The following is a 17,765-nucleotide window of genomic DNA, read 5'->3' as shown; positions in this document are numbered from 1 at the left end:
AGATGTGTCAAAGTTGCCAGTTTTCTTAAAAAAAAAAAAAAAAGCCACCCCATTGGCCAGTGTAGTGTTTGACATGGCCCTGCTAATCACTTTCCTCGAGGTTTTCTGATTTCAGGACATTGAGTTAGACTGGGGAAGGCCAACTTCCTCTGCCATCCATCAGGAAGAGCCTAGCACAGTGGGTTACTAGTCAGATCATGACTCATCTGCCTGTGGGTGGTGACCTGAGGACTAGGGCTGGGAGTGTTAGGAGGGGACGCCATGGGGGGAACCGAGATGGGCACCTTCTGGGGACAGCATGAGGACACCAGGCACTGAGTGGAGGGAGATGATACCTGTGTCACTCGCTGCTCAGCGATGGCTTAGATGCTGCCATGCTAGAAAGAGCTCTGGAGGCTGAAAACACCATCCTGACAACATAGATGAATGAAGTTGACTAAAACTCCCAGCATCGTGCTCAACCTTAGCCACAAGATGGCAGGCAACAGCGGGACATTCTCCACAGTCTTGCCCAGAAAGCACTCTGAAGACCTGAGGGAAAGCAAGGTCCCATTGTCCAGTCCAATGGCTGGCCATCAACACATTTGTGAAGCTGCTATGAATTAAACTCTTGTTGAGAAGGAAGGTTCTAGGTGTAATTACCATCCATTTAAAGAATGGGTATGGAAATATATAGAAAAACTTGATTTTCAATTTGTTTTTACTGTCAACAGTAAACTATAAAAAAAAATCTAGTTTCATTGGTCACTGTTTGTGGTGTTGAAGAAAAGTTCTAGAATTGAGTCACAGGTGCTGAATTCTAGTCCTTGCTCTTTTCTTAAGAAGGTCCTTGACTCCGGGAACCCATGAGCCACAGCCTCGGTTTCCTCCTTGGTTGGGCGTGGATGAACTCTGGGATTCCTTCCAGAAACTAGTCATGGAATGAAATAGCATGTGGGGATAGTAGGCTGAGAATGAAGTGGGCACAAACCTGAGGTTCTGCAATGCTTCATTTCCATGGCATCCTTGGGGAATGGGCTGTTCTACATGACAAGTTTTCTAGATAATTGAATTCTAAATGCTGAAACTTGTTTTCCTTTTAACCTTCTGTAATGGAAATCTCTCTAAAGTGTATTACACGCTTCTCAGACTTCTTAAACAGCAAGCTGAATACAATTTAACCTTGCCTGAATGTCTCTAGGTTATCATGATGCCACCTCTTACTATATATACAGTCCTGAATAGAGCACCGGTGCCTTTGGGCATATTCAGGTAGGCAGGACGCTCATGCTAAATGGCCCCAGAGACTATATTATAAAGGTATAATTGGCAATTCTTCCTTCCTGTATCTCCTACACCACTACCTGCAGTCATTTCTCCAAGTTACACCTTCTAGCAGCATTTGACACTCTGTTTAAAATCTGCTATAACCTAGAGAGAACTCAAGGTTGCTATGGGTAACCAGAGTCTGAGCTTGTAACAACCCTAAATTTAATTTTACACACAATTTAAAGGCAATGGGTACTGTACTGAAGGTTACTTATGGTCAGGGCTGATATTCAGCTAGTCCACCCAGTATGTAAGGTAATGTTCCTATATACTAGTTGGCCAACTGCCCTGAGCCCCTTGGGCCCTCCTGCCAGCTCAGTACTCTGGCCTGTCTCCTCGGATCACACAGGCTTCTCACATGCCAGCGTGAGAAGGTGCAGACTCCAAGGTGCAGTCTGCTTGTATAGGCTCCAGGACTCTGTTCTTGAATGCACCAGCATCCTTTCCAATGGGCTGGTACCCAGGCCATACTGGGTGCTCAGTATTTGATATCACCCTGGTTTCTGGGCTGAAGATTATTCTGTATCTTGCTAAGTGCACTACCACAGTTTGAGGCTCTCCTCTGTACCTCCAACTCAAAGGCTTTTTCTTGGTTGTGTGCTGTGCTCTGGGTTCAGATCGCCTGAGGATGACCAGAACAGGTGTTAAAAGTCAGCTTTGATTGAACACCTGCCATGTGTCAAATGACTATTTAGTATATTAGCTAAATCATTTTATCTAATCCGCTAAATGACCCTACTGGGGAAATAGCATCAACCTCCTGTGGCTGAGGTAACTCTCCCAAAGTCACATAGCCAATAAGTAGGCCTGGAACCTAGACTCATCTCTCTGAGGCCCATGTTCCTTGCACTATGCTCCTCTCATGTTTATCAATGTACAAAAGAGTCCAGTCATGGTTCACATCCTGAAAAATACATTTTAAGTGAAAAATGGGCCCTTTTACTTTTCAGAAAAGGCTACTTGTTTTGTTGTGTGGGTTATATTTTAATTAGTTCCATATTTTGTTACCAATTTGGAACAATCTGTCCCCAGGGAACAGATCTGGTTTACTTATAGAAAGCTAGCTGAGGGAGGGAGGGACTGGGGTTACAAAGTACTCCTTGTAGGAAATAATTTAAAAAACCTTCTCATTTCTCCCTCCACAAAACAAAAGTAAATAGAACATTCCAGAAAATCCCATCTTCCCTAGAGTAGGTATGATAGAGCTTACAAAAACTTTCCTTTGTGTGTTACCAATTATGCCTGCAAGAGGGGGCTGTTACCACACAAAAGAATAAGGGGCTCCCAGAGCTATGGGGAAGGGGATTTAGGGGTGGGGGGGTGCTAGAAGCAAAGTGCAGACCTGAGGAATATCACCCAGTGAGAAAGTAGAATTGGTTCTGTAATTGTGGGCCAGTCACAGGTTTACCTTTGGAACTAGTTCTGGGGTGCAGAAGGGTATCAAACCCACAGCTATGAATTCTTTGCTCTTTCCTTAGGGATGAGGTTTACAGACTGACCCTAAGCTAATTTTTTAAATAAGTAAACCATGACCTCATCTTCCACATTTTGCACCTGCTCCTCCCACACTTAACACACCCACAATTTTCACAGTGTCTTCTTCCAAACACATCCACCATGCTCTGTAGTTTCCCCAGTAAGTCTTGTCAGGGAGGAAATCGCTTGAATAATTGCCTAGCCAGTGGTGTGACAGGGTCAAAATAGCAAACGTATTCATTTGCTAGGGCTGCCATAATAAAGAACCACAACCCAAATGGTTTAAGCAACAGAAATTTGTCTTATAGTTCTGAAGTCTAAAAGTTTGAGATCAAGTGCTGGCAGAGCCGGGCTCCCTCTGAGGTACTAAGGCAGGATCTGTTCCAGACCTTTCTCTCCTGGCTTCTGATAGTTCCTTGGTTTGTGGCAGCATAACTACAATCTTTACTTAGTGTTCTCTCTGTGTGCATGTCTGTGTCCAAATTTGCTGTAGGACACTGGTCCTTTTGGATTAGGGGCCCACTCTACTCCAGCATGACCTCATCTTAACTAATTACATCTGCAATGGCACTATTTCCAAATTAGGCCACATTCTGAGGTATTGGGGGTTTAAGGCTTCAAAATATGAATTTGGTAGTGGCAGGCGGTGGAAGGAGGCGGTGGCTGGAAGACACAGTTCAAACCATAACATCATCTAAGGTAGTGTTGAATTCGAAACCAAACTCAAGAGAAGGAGAAGAATGGATTGCCCAAAAGAGTGCCTCATATGAAAATTCCAAGCAAGAGTATGGACAACCAATGTATCATCTTGGCGGGGTGAGTGTGATGTTCATATGGGGACACCTGAAATCTTATGCTTATGAATAAGAGGGGTATACAGTTGAGGGAGCTGTTTGCAGAGTTACACTGGGGTCTCAACAAAACCCTAATTTGTATTCACCACTTTTTAGGACAAAGCCTACATAGGTATGTGGAAAAATTTAGTGTTGAAGGAAACTGTTGGCCAGTTACAGAGTGAAGGAGCATCTCAAGAACATTCAAAACACTTTAAGTTCCTTGATACTTAATCTCAAAGTGCTTCTAGTCCTGAAGTTCTGGCTAGATATAAGTGTGGCAAAAGGATTCTACATTAAAATTGGGTTTCCTTTTTTAAGATGGAGTTGGGGGGGGGGGGGGGCTTCTGTTTTCCTTATCAGTTTGGTTAAGTGGAAGCCTTATGGTGTTCTAGTCATTTTCTTCCCTGGTGTCTACCATTACACTGAGGAGGTATTCTGTGAAGCTGAAAACCATCCATGAAATTACCAGACCACAATGCAAAAACCAACATATAACTCTGGGGCAGATGTGAAGTAGTACAGCATAGGACTTAGGAGCACAGACTGGTGGAAGATAGACCCAAGTCCAAATCTGGTTCTGCCTCTTATTTAGGTGACCTTGGGCAAGTTACGTGGCCTCTGTCATCAAGGTTTCTCATCACAGCTTTAGATTAAATAAGGTGGGAGAATGTCCACTATGGTAGCAACTGCTCAATCAACAACACTTCTGATAATTACGCCAGAGAACTAGGGAGTGAGCCTTAGAAAATCAAGATAGTCTCCTCTTGTCTTGTTAACTTCTTGGTTGTTATGAGCACTGGGAGCCCAGTGCTGGGCTCTAGGAGTCCCACTGGGACTCTAGGAGTCCTCCTTCATTACTTGATTCACTTTCACACTTCTCTTGAAGACCCATCAGTGGATCCTGGCCTTTTCCTTCTATCACCTCTACATCTCAGTGGCTTCTGGGTAGGTCTTCCCTCTCCTGGCCCTTCATTGTCCAGCATATACACATGACTGTACCATCAGAGAAAGGAATTTCAGGGTCATGACTGTGCACTATTGAAAAAGTTATGTTTGGAAGATTTACTTCCTCAGCTGTGGAAAATTTCCAGAAGCCCAGTGCGTTGACTATTGTTTCCTTATTTTCTGTATTCTTGATGCTCTGGCATTTCGGGCCTTGATCCCAGAGAGACTGACCCTTCCAAGGTTAGCCAATTCCTAGAAATAGCAAACTCCCCTGAGAGTGTGCCTTTGATATACAAATCAACCAATCCAGAGTTCACACCCCAACCATCTCCTTTGTTAAACTCTCATACATCAAGACAGTATTGCCCATAAGTCACCCCATGCCACGTATTGGACAACTAGAGACCATCCTATATCGCAGATCCTGCTGCAGTTATTCAAGCTACCAAATCCTAAGATTGCTCAGAGTAGCTGCCATCCCTCACCCAAACCTCCCTTGAAAATCCCAATAAAGTTTCAGGCCATATTCTCTCCTCTTCTCCCTCTGCCTCCTGAATAACACTGGTGTTTCTCTATGTAACCCTGCATGGTGTGTTGATCCCCTGTTTCTAGAGATCTGGGAGTGTCAACATCTTCCTTTATGACAGTCATTTCCCTGTCTGCATGTCTTATCATACTTGATTAGAACAAATCCCAGGTACATTTGAGAACACCCAAGCATAACAATTAGCAATCCCAGAGACCTGTTCCTCAACATGTTCTCCTTTTTCCATCCTCCAAGCTCCTCAGCCTTAGCTATTTCAGTCCAGATGCCAAGCGACCACATCCATCCAAATAATCTCTTCCTGACCACACAGAAGTGGAATGGTGCCCTGGAACAGGTACCACTCCCAAATGGGAGTCAGAAGGGAAAGACTGAGTCTCAGCTGTGCCAATTATCACCATGACATCATGGGAACACTGCTTCACTTCTGTAAGCTTCTAGAATGATAAAACTAGCTCAGGTGGATCAAATGAAATGTTTCAGAGATTCACTCCTAATATGTTAGCATAGGCCGCTTTGGCTAACCTCCCCACCACCACCACCCCCACCATCCCTACACACTTACCCAAGGTCTCAAAGCTAGTTGCTAGAAGACCTATGGAGAAAATCCAGAATCCCAGACTAAGTTCACTGCCTCCTCCATCATACCATACTTGCCCCTCCTTGAAACCTCCATTAAGGAGTCTAGTTTCGTGTCCCACTTTCTGTCATGACCCTGGTCCTATCACCTTTCTATTCTTCTGTATCTTCTTTCTTTGGAAAAAAAAAATGGGCATCATCCTATGACTCAAGGAATAAATTAAAATCACCAAAGAATCCTCCTTTGGTAGCTGGAAAGCATTTTCATTTCAGGGTTAGATATACTTTCAGAGCCTGGTACAGTAAACTTGGCCTCTTAAAAAGTCTACAACCTTAAGCAGGCAATGGGAAGAGCTTCCTGAACACACATGAGAAAATTTATCCCATATGGAATAAACTTCTCCAAATCCTAAAGACTCCAGCAACCTCTTAGATAATAAATTCCCAGTCTTTCTAAACATGCTCCATGTAGAACAGTCATTATGATGTTAATATTTTACTGAGCACTATGGATTAGACATAGTACTAAACCCTCTATATGCATTATTGCATCATTTAGTCATTGGATCAACGATCAATAGTGTTATCATTTCCATGTCACTGGGAATCCAAGACTAAGAGGGATGATTTTTCAAGGTCAATCAGTTTGTAAGTGTGGGAGTCTGAGGAGGCAGCACTAGTTGGGAACTGGAGCTGTTGACCATTATGCTCTCCCACTGGATGTCCCCTTCCTGCTCTTCCTTCTGCCTCTGCATTCAAATCAGCTCCCCTCACAGAAGATAGTTGTAAATGGTGGGGGCTCTCAGGTACAGCTCTGGGAGGGCTACCATCAAGCTCCATGCCGATCCTTACTTCTAACCTCAAGGACCCAGCCACCAGGGACTGGAGTCATATTCTCAACACCAATGAATACCATGGTGGTCAGTCCTTTTTCTTTTCTAAGAACAATTTCTAACTTTAAATAGAATCATTTCTCTTCAACATTCCTCCTTGAAAGTGAAAGTAATTGCTAGTTGAGGACCCAGCCATTAGCCAAGAACATCTCTTCAGTCAGATAGGCAACCCAAAGAAAATACTGGTGAGAGTCTACTGAGTAAGTACTCATACTTGCCAGCCAGCCCTGTGCTATGTTTTTTCCATGCACTAGATCATTTTAAACTTGGGCCACACTATATATATGTGCCCAATGACTTCTCGTTGCCCCTCCATGTCCACTCTCCACCATTCTCTACCCTGGCTTCTGCCTCAGGTTGACACATATGGACCCTCTCAATGGGTCCCTTGCCACTGACTTCTGCCTGGTTTCTGCCAATGGAAAGCTCTGGTAGGAGACTGAAAGGAAGGAGAAAATTAAGCTTAAGGTAATTCTGCTCTGGCTTCTTCCCTTCAGGGTCTCCTTGGGTTAGAGATCTCCCTCAGTGAAAGGTCACCATGATTCTCAAAGTGACCCTCTCTCCATGATTCTCTTCTCTTGGGACATAGGAGCTCTCCTCACAGGAGCCTCTGAAGGCTCCACAAAAGTTATGCATCTCAGAATATCTTCAAACTTTTCTTTTCTCTTCCATATTTAGTTATTACTAAAACCTTGGTGTACAGTAAAGGGTTAACACAGCAAGTGTGGTGTATTCAACCTCTGTATATTCCAAGGAAAAGATTGGTTCTTGACTAACCCCTGGGAGGTAATTTCTAAGACCCTGGAATATTCTGCTTGATGAGAGTGTCTTTGTATACTTTGGGTCTTGGGCCATACTAATAATGTAATCTATGGCACGGGCATTGGGCCATGTGGCATTAGTTTGAACTCTGGAAGGACTGGACACTGAGTAACTAAGGTCAGCTACACAGGCACTCCATGCCAGCTGACCCCCCAAAAAACCCTGATACCAAGGCTCCCATGAGCTGCCCTGGTTGACAATACTCCGTAGACGTTGTCACACACCATTGCCTGAAGAACTGAGCCCACCTGTACAACTCTACTGGGAGCAACAACTGAGTTTGCACCTGTTCTCTCTCCTGGATCCCACGCTGTGTACCTTTTACGGTTACTGGTTTTAATCTGTATCCTTTCACTATAATAAACTGTAACCCTGAGTTTTTCTGAGTCCTTTGAGTCCTTCTAGTAAATCACTGAGGTTGAGGGTGGTCTTGGACTCTGATTCATCTGGGAAACCAACAGTCCGGTCATAACTTACTGAGATGATGGGTGGCCACACAGGTGAAAAATGGAAATATGCTCATTCAGATGAGATCCAAATGGATCTTTCAGGATGGGGAAACTGGGACTGAGGGCAGGGGTGGCTGGTTGTCCAAAGATACTTCTAAGCATCTCAAGGGGATTCTGGACTGTTTGTTTGTGACTAAGGTGATATGAGACAGGCAGATGGAAATACATCCAGGACCCAACCTTTAATGCTCCAACTGGAGGGGAGATGTTGGTTGAGTGGAGGAGATGATCTAACTCAATGTGACATTTCTCATACTCTTGTGTCATGTAGTATTCCTAGGTTTCAGGAAAAAAGGAAATACTCTAAGTCCTCTAAGACAGAATGAAGCATAAAAGAAACATATAAATACCACAGTACTTCAATTTAGTGTATTTTCCCTTTCTAAGATAAATGCCATTGGCTTACCAGAGTAGGACTCAAACCCGTTGCAGTGCAGGTTGGAGCACCAGACATACATGAGCCACAGGGGTCCCCCGTCCAGCCCCTGTGCCAACCAGCACTCCCCTACTCACCTGGCCCCACTGACATCAACTCCGACCATCAGCTGCCCATTCAGGGAGAGGATCTCATCCCGCAGTCGGACCTTCCCACTCTTCCCTGCCGGGCTGTTCTTCCTCAGCTCTGTCACCCAGATGCAGCCAACGTCCAGTACAGGGCCCTGGTGGGTTTTCCTCTTCTTGCCCCCTCTGCGCTTTTCTCCATAGTCCCCGAAAACAGGGATGTTCCCAAAACTGAGGCCCACAGTCTCTGTGTCCCCCAGCTCCTTGGTGAGGTACACAGTACAGATCTCCATCCCTGGGGGGCTGTGGTCAGGTGGGACCACACTCTCATCCACAGTAAAGTTCAGTTGGATGTACTCCTGCAGCTTCTGGATGGCTGCCTGGCAGAGCCGCTGCTCTGGGCCATCCCCGCCCTCCCTCACGCTGTTCTGCAGCCACTGGTAGAGGAGGGGCAGGTGCAGCATGGCATTGTCCTGGGTGATGGGCATGGTGCTCACTCCCAGACACCAACATCATGAGAAGACCTGCTTCTGGGGACTGGACCGGGCAGGGCCCCATGTCCCTTGGGAACCCTGGCTGTCATCAGCTTGGCCTGTGTTCATATTCAAGGTGGCAGATGAGCCTAAAGGATGCCTACTTGAGACTGGGCTGTTGGCTTTGGCAAGAGGAGGACAGGACACAATTAGAATAACAGTGGAACAATTGCTGTGCCTGGAGTGCTCACCGAGAGAAGGAAGCGTCTAACAAGTTCTTGTTTGGTTCCTTTCACAGCAGAGCCCATGCAGATAACGTGGAAATGGGGTATTCTTCCAGCAGCCACAGCATGACCTCACCTGGACTCATTTATGCCTGGAAGAGGAAAAAACAAAAATTTCAGTCACAACAATGAGCCCTCTGAGACAGAACACATGACCTCCTGTATTACGAAAGAACCATGTTTGCTTTTTCAGGCAGGAACCTAATCCTCTCCTCATTCCCCAGCTAAGATCCTTCCACCATGTATATATATACAGACAGACTGATAGAGAGATAGACACACAGATACACACACACACACACACACACACACACACACACACACACACACCCCCTTCCCCCAGACAGAAACTTCTGGAACACTGACCTTCTCCAGGAAGTTTTCCTGATCATCAGGGAAATAAGATGACTTTTTCCAGTACAGCCCCCATCAAACTCATATCCAACAAGGAAGCTATGTGACAAGATTTTCTGGAAGGCTGTTGGAGGGGTTCTGGATATATTTAAGAGCTTACATTCTTAGGATGTTAAAGTCTATGTCCATTTGCCTTGATCAGCCCAGCTGCATATCCAGGAAGGCTCTCCATTCCAGGACTGACAATGATGCCAAGAAGAGAAAGGGCCAATCAACAGCACAGAGAGATTCAGGCTTGGTCTTAGGACAATGCCCTTCCTAAGCCTGGGCCTCATTCCATCTTCCTCATGTAGCCTCACAGGGATCCATGTCCCTAATCATCCTACAGCTCTTAGCTGCTCCCCTTCCTTTGGTAAACTATTGGAACTGACCTACTCTTAGGCCAAACCCAAAGCTATCTCCTACAGAGAAATATTTCTCCATGCTTCTGAGACTTGGCCTCTCCTTGGCTTGCCCTTGAACACACAGCTTAGAGCAATGATGCATCTTCCCCCAAAGCCCGCATGGCCAGCGGCAGTAGGCATGTCTCCCCTGCGAGAGCTGGCAGCTATCCTGCCCCCACCAAATTCTGCACAGGGCCTGGCACACAGTATGTTCCCACAACGAAAAGCTAATTGAAGTCCACTGCCAATTCTCCTTCTCCCCCAAAGAAAACTTTCACCTCCATCCTTTGTAAATGCAGAAAAATGATCCTTTTCACTCTCTTCTCTGAATTTCACTTTCATCCAGAGAAAGTCAATATAAACTATGCCATCTAAGATGGAAAACATTTTCTAGCCTTCTCAGGAAGTGATTTAACAAGGAATAATAATAAATGGGAGAAGTGTCAGAAGCCATGTCAATAATACATGACCTTATTACTCAGTAACCATAAAGAAATTTCCAATATAGCAAGGTTTGAGCTCCCAAAGAACTTGAGTGCCAGCTATTAATTGGTTCCAAATAAATCAAAAGCTTAGCAAATATCATCTACATAATCACATGCCTATTAAAAAAGAAACACAAGATCAAAGAAAAGATAATCCATAAATGTACAAAAACGGAATGTTCCCTTTGGCCAAAATAAGTAACACCTCTCACTGCAAAGTGACTCCACACAGACATATTAAAATCTTATGAATAAATCAAAACATTTTCCATCAGGCCTAGCAATCGTTATGAGTCTCCATTTCCTCATCTGTAAAATGAGAAAGTTAAGCTAAGTGATCTCCAAGGTCTGTCAAACTCAACAGAGAGGTCCTCAAACACAGTGACAGTGTCTCATTCATCAGTGTCCTCCCTCCCCCAGCACAGTGCCTGTTACCGTGTAAGACTCTCAACCATTTAAAACAATTTTTAAAATATCTTTTAAATTACAGTTTTAATGGTCAATGATTCAGGGACTTAGTCACAGTTCAAGTGGTCCCATACATATGAAAACAGAGTAAATATCTTGGGCAAGATGCTCTTTAAATAAGTCTGATTGAAGAAAAGCCTAGAGGACCTTTTTTTTTCCTGCTGTCAACTTGTATTCATTCAGTAAGAATCAGGCCTTGAACTTGGCACCGGGAATATATACCATCAATAAGGCAAATTCTTTGCCCTGAAGGAATTCATAGTCCAGAGGAGAGATGCCTAAATACGTGGAAACCAGTGTGTAATAAGTCTAGGACAAGCCTTGTAACAGAATTGGCAAAGGTACAATCCTGGTAGCCATGTTCATGTAATATGAGCTCCCAGCCCCTGGTGATGGGTCCAGAACTGGGGATCTCATGCAAGCTGGACCAGTGTTTTCCCCTGAGAACTGAACACTGGGACTGAGAGAGAGAGAGAGAGAGAGAGAGAGAGAGAGAGAGAGAGAAAGTCCAGTCTTAAGTGTGTGAAGGTAACTCTAACTTTTTAACTAGGGGCCCTGGATGGCAATGTTCTACCTGCTGTGAACAAAGTAGCAAAGTAGCAAAGAAAGCCATCCTACCAAGAAATAAAATAAAATGGATCAGGAGAAGGCAGAGGTGTAAGACCAGTGAGAGAATACTCTGGTTTCCCCACAGCACTCCTGGTCTTAGTTTCAGACATACTGGACACAGCTGCATTGCTACCTTCCTCTTCAATCCAAATGACTATATCAATCCTTACAATAAATTACATTTTAACAATTTAACTACTTAAAAAAAAAAAAAAAAAAGGAAAGGTCAAGCAAAACTAAACTAAACAAACCCCTTTAAATGAAAATAAACTTTACCTTGAGTTGTTTCCTGCACTTGGCAACTCAAAAGTTGTTGATACATTGGAGGTGAGCAAAGCTGATTGGTTCAACATGGAGCAGGTATCCCTCTGTAGTCTATCAGTGAAGGGCAAGGGGTTAGGGTCAAGAGATATCATCCTGGCTGCTGGGAGCCCACCCTCTGACTGTCAATGTTGTGGGGGCAGGGAAGGAGCTTTCATAAAAGGAAAAATTATTTGGGGATATTTAGTCTTATTTTGGTGTTCATGGGATATGAACAAGTTTTTGACTCCATACCTATAATTGGGAATTTCCCAGTAATCCTTCTAGCCCCCTATTCTATCAATTCCTTTTCATGGAATTTTCTATAAATAAGGGGAATAGGAGCATTCCAATCTACTACAATGATTTGAGATTGACTCAGGGCATAAGAAAAGATATACAAATTTGCAATACTTGAAATGAGTAGTTCTTTCACAACATCCAATGAAACATTCCCGGGAACAAAACATTGACCCAGAGAAGATACAGAACAACAGAAACCTGCAAATAGTTACAAATACCAACCTCCCTCAGAGGTGGATCTGTCTAGAGGTCTTAATGCTTCTCATCTCGAAGATCAATTTCAGCAGCGAGCAGAATCTGTGGACATGAAGGCCCACTGCATGTTCCAGTTCACTTTTTTTCTATCATATATAATTCTCTAATTAGAGTCCATCTCAAAGTAAACAGCCATGATAATTTAAATTAATTTTGACTAGCCTGAAGCTGACAGCCTCAGCATTCAAAATTCAAAATGAATGCTTCTTAACAGATTTTGATACTGTGTTTAGAATCTACCAACTTTGGGGCGCCTGGGTGGCGCAGTTGGTTAAGCGTCCAACTTTGGCTCAGGTCATGATCTCACAGTTTGTGAGTTCAAGCCTCGCATCAGGCTCCGTGCTGACAGCTGGAACCTGCCTCAGATTCTGTCTCCCTTTCTCTCTGCCCTCCCCACCCCCCCCCCCCGTCTCTGTCTCTCTCAAAAATAAACAAACGCTTAAAGAAAATTCTAGAATCTACCAACTTTCTAAGATCCTCTTTCAGCAACATCATGCATGCACAGCAGGGCAATAACTGCCCCCACAAGGGGGTGAAAAGTAGTGCGGGGTTGAGGGGGCCAACAAATCTTAGATATTATAATGGTTAGTACCTGCCTGCAAAGCTCAAAGCTATCCGGCAGAATTTACTCCTTAGTGTTTAATATTTTGAGTTATAATTTTTTTTCTCTAGGATGGGGAGAGGGGGACAATAATGAAAAAGATGGGTCAACACCAAACTATATGAAACCAATCATCTGCCTAAAGTCTCAGCCCAGAGTCACCTGAAATCCATAAGCTAAATCCTGAAACTGGCAGGATGCAGAAAAGGGTCCTCAGTTTTACCCAGACCTTGCTTCAAAGATTCATACTGGGCTGTCTTTACTCACTCCCTCTTGCAATTGTCCTGAATTCTTGATGTCTTCCTATTCTGGAATCTGCTAAGTTCCAAGTTCCTTAGTCTTCTTTTCTTCTGGACTGGATTCCTCTTTTTACTTTTGGGAAAAGCTCACATTTTAAAAGTGAACCAATGTTGATTAAATATTTACTGTTCATTCAACAGATGTTCATTGAGTGCCTATGCCATGCAGGGCCCTAAACAAAACAGACAACATTCCTACAAAGCCCCATGAAGCCTGTATTGTGATGGTGGCAAATTAGTAAACATAAAATACTATAATGTCAGATGGGGATTGATATTATGAAGAGAATCAGAGCTTACTGAGTGATGGACGTATGAGCAGATTAAGAAAGGCCCTCTGAGAAGAGACCCAAATAAAGTGAGGGATTGAGTGAGAGAATATCACCTGCCAAGGGCTGTTCTCTGCTAAGGAGACAGCAAGTGCAAAGACCCTGATGTGAGAGCCTGCTGGGCTCCCTGGGGATACGTGTGGGGGTAGATGTGGCTCCAAAAGAGGGAGTGAGGGGGAATTGGCCCCAGTGAGCTGGAGGCTTCCCCATTGTCTCATTCTCCGTAAAACAAGGGCGGTGACACCATTTTACCCACACTGGCTAATGGCTAATGTTTTCTGAGCATAACCACACTCAGACGTTCTTCTAAATGAGCACTTTCCATGGATTACCTTACTTATTTGGAAAACAATACTGTAGGAATATATTGTTAGTATCTCCTTTTTAGAGACTCAGATAAATGACAAAATCAGAGAGGCTAATTAAGGACCAGAGAGGCTAATCAGGACTAGAAACCAGATCCACTGGATTTGGTCATGTAGGCTAGCACTCTGCCCTGTAATGCCTGCCGCCAATGGGCCTCATATAACACATAAATAGGTACCTTGTGTCAGAAGCGGGTGGCTTTCTACCTAATATCTATTCTCTCGTCCTTTTCTTTGTGGGCATGATATATTCAACTAAATCCCAGCTTCTCTTGGAGGTATGGAGAAATTGTTACATGGTGTTTCTTTAAGAGATTCTTTAAGTATTCTTTAAGAGAATAACAGAAATGAAAAAAATAAATCCCCATGTTATTTAATCATTGTTATTTGGATTTTTCAAAATCCAACTAATGAGCTGAATTAACTCCCCCCAAAATAACACACTGTGATACCCAGAAGTGTAGGAACTAGAAGTAAAAGAATCTAAAACATAGAATTGGATGACAAAGGGAGGGAGGGGGGCAGATGCCAAGGACCCGGATATTTACAGACTGGAAAAGTGACCCTAGCCATTTAATGTAAAACATTTGGTTAAAGTGCCACCTGCTGTACCTTGGAAAGTCACTGGTGTGTTGACTGAGGCTATGGTGTTAAAGATGGTAGGAAACTTTTAGAATATGGGTAGATGATTTGACACTCTCAGCAAAGTCTAGAGCTCCTCAACTCAGCCAGCAAGTGAGATGGGAGGAAATGTCACTTTGCCAAGGAACATACTCTTGACATTGAGCCCGTACTCTACATTGCCAGAGAGGCTCAGATGCTGGACCCTTGTAGTGCTGAGAAAACCTGCTTGATCAGAAGGGGGTGGGTGGTACCCTACCAGACAGAGATTGTAAGTCTTGAGAAAGGTGTGATTACTCACTGGAAGCCACTGTTTCAACTGTTCCAGCAGTACACATTAAGTAGTATATGTTAAGTTAAAATTTAGGGCGATGGACAGAACTCATATGCTAGAAATGAAAGAAAACAAATCATCAGGAATTGACCAAGAGCCTACTAAGTTGTGGGGGAATCGTACTGCCAAAACCCCAACCCTGGTTTGTAACAGCCTGGGATGGCTCAATCCCCACAGCAATCTCATAACTCTTGCTCTCCCTTCCCTGGGCAACTCACATCTACAAGAAGTAGGCAATGTGTACAGCCCCCAGAAAGGGTGTCCTTCCAAACCCACCACAGAAGTGGCCACGGAAGACAACGAATGAGGAATAACCTTCCAAAGAGAGGCCAGGGCCATGGAGGCAATGAACAGGAGTTCCTGTCACAAGAGGGAGGGTTTATACCCTTGCTAGTTTTGCTCATGAGGATTAGGTCATATGGACAGTGACTGCTGTTTTCCATGTCTCCTCTCATAAATGGAAGTTTTTATTGTAGTTATTCTATACCTTTTCCAGCATTGCATGTGAGTTGTATCAGGGTTTGGTCACAAGGAATTATATCCAGAAGTGATGGGAGGGACCACACATCACCCAGAGATCCAGGGCTCTAATCTTGATAGACTAAATGGATCAGGCTTAGGTGACACCTCCACTGGGAATGGGGAAACCATGCATGGAAAGAAGATTATGTCTGAGTAACCAAAAGAAACTGGCTTGTTGCTTACATAATATTCATTCTCTCCTCTTTCTTACAAAAATCCATCTGTGTTTAGGGGCAAGTACCCAATCAAAAAACCTGTTTCTTAGTGCCCCTTCAGAGAGAGGTGGCCATAACATACAGTCCTGGCCTATGAAATAGTTCGGTGGGGTTACCAGAAAGGTTTTTTTTTTAAGTTTGTTTGTTTGTTCATTTATGTAATCTCTATACCCAATGTAGGGCTCAAACTATTACCCCAAGATCAAGAGTTGCATGCTCTTCTGACTAAATCAGCCAGGCACCCCCAGAAAGGTTTTTTTTTTTTTTTTTTTTTTTTTCATGGGCACTTTTTGTCTTTTTTCTTGCTGAAAATGCATATGTGATGGCTGGAGCTTTAGCAGCCATCTTGTGACCAACCATAAGGCAAAGGCCTGACATCTATGAGCATCTGTACCAACCATCGACATTCTACCTCCAGACTTCTTATTACATGAGAGAAAAACAGGCTCCTACCTTGTTTAAGCCTCGTTAATTAGAAAATCTGTTATAGGTGAACAAAATCCCCTAATGAATATATTGCTTTAATTCACTCTTTACCCTCAGATTCAAGATTGAGAATATAACCCTGCATGTTTCAACTTTAGCCCTGCTACTTTGTCAATTAGCAGCTATTATTAAGTTTCCACTTTTATTTGGGTCACCAAAACAACAACAACAACAACAACAAGAACAACAGCAGCAGCAGCAGCAGCAACAGGGCATATTTTGCCCTTAAAGAGCTAAAACATACATGAATTCATCCCATCATTTACTAGTACCATTGTGCAGCCCCAGGTGTTGCAGACAAACCCACAACTGATTGAGAAACATTGCAAATACAAATCCTTGTGATTCCTTTAGGATGGCTTATATTTTGTAAGAACAAGGTACTGGCTAATTTTTAACTACATGGCCACCTCTAGACGAGCTGAGTGGCTGTGCATATGAGACAGAAGAATTTGGTCCAGCGTTTATTTCATGCAATAAGAATTAATTGTGCCAGGCACTATGCTAGCCTAGGGAAGAAATGATGAGCAGCCCTGTGGAGGCTGTGGTCCACTGGACAAACAGATCATTAAATAAAGTATGTGAAGGGCCATGAAGTGGTACATTTGTGGGCACATGATGGATTCTGGAAAGTGAGGCTTTAAAGGTCTATGCTGGGGCCTTAGGGGATGAGAGAGGTGTTCCCATATAAATTATAGAAGATGAGGACTTAGAGGGGACCTCAGGGATTTCCACATCCAATCTTCAGTTTGAAAGATGACAGAAACAGACATCAAGACAAGATGAAGATCCTTTGGCTTCTGGGTCTCTTAACTCTTGAAGAGTAGGAAAAAAAGGAAAACTAAATGAAAGGAAAAAGAATGACCCGACAGCTATTCTGAGAAGCTAATACTTAAAGATATTGCATGTCCTGAAACATGGACTATTTGCCCAAATAACAAAAGACAGGAATGATTAGAAATTGAAGAAATTCACAAAATATCATGCATGTTTTCCATCATGATAAGTGCAAGAAAACATTTGGGGACTAGAAAAACAAAATGAATACTATAAATTATTTCTGTTACTTCTAAAATATATTTGCTGTGGCTTCAAAGACTGAAACAAGTTTGTGCATCTGAAGTTTATGACTGTTTACTCAGAACGTCAAAATTTGGCCAGTTCTGGATTAATATTTCCGGAGTTTAGGTATCTTGATTCTAAAAGACCATGATGGTTGGGAAAAGAGGGTATTTCTGAGGTTACATACGTATCTGTGAAATGGCAATTCAATGTTTTGAAATAGGGGCTATCTAACAAGTGGATAATAGACTGAGACAGTAACAACTTTTGTATTAGCAGCAAGATAATCATGAGTCACTGTGGTTGTCCATTTTAATGTGATCATTGTGTCCACTTTGTATGGACCGGGTACCCATGATGCCACCAATCTGTCCTCCATAACCCTATAGACCACGCCATCAACATAGAGCATGCATTATAAGTTCTTCTTCAATTTTACTGAAGGTCCAAAAAAAATTTTTTAGTATAGTTGACACATGATGTCACATTCATTTCAGGTGTACAACACAGTGATTCAGCATCTCTATACATTACGCTGTGCTCA

General features: G+C 43.3%; 1 protein-coding gene across 4 annotated transcripts in view; it reads right to left on the bottom strand.

Moving 5' to 3' along the window:
• The window catches only part of PDZD2 (PDZ domain containing 2), a 364,618-nt gene that overhangs the window by 222,279 nt on the left and 124,574 nt on the right, over positions 1-17,765 (bottom strand). For all 4 annotated transcript variants that reach the window (XM_019450712.2, XM_019450714.2, XM_019450715.2 and 1 more), the window contains one exon: positions 8,426-9,262. In XM_019450712.2, the coding sequence (XP_019306257.2) occupies positions 8,426-8,901 (476 nt within the window). In that variant the 5' untranslated portion in view covers positions 8,902-9,262. The remainder of the gene's footprint in view (positions 1-8,425; positions 9,263-17,765) is intronic.

The sequence above is a fragment of the Panthera pardus genome, unplaced genomic scaffold (genome assembly GCF_024362965.1).
Source record: "Panthera pardus isolate Hobbes unplaced genomic scaffold, ASM2436296v1 HiC_scaffold_2, whole genome shotgun sequence".
Classification (NCBI taxonomy): Eukaryota; Metazoa; Chordata; class Mammalia; order Carnivora; family Felidae; genus Panthera; species Panthera pardus.
The sequence above is the reverse complement of the archived record's forward strand: the minus strand, read 5'-3'. Positions and strand labels throughout refer to the sequence as shown.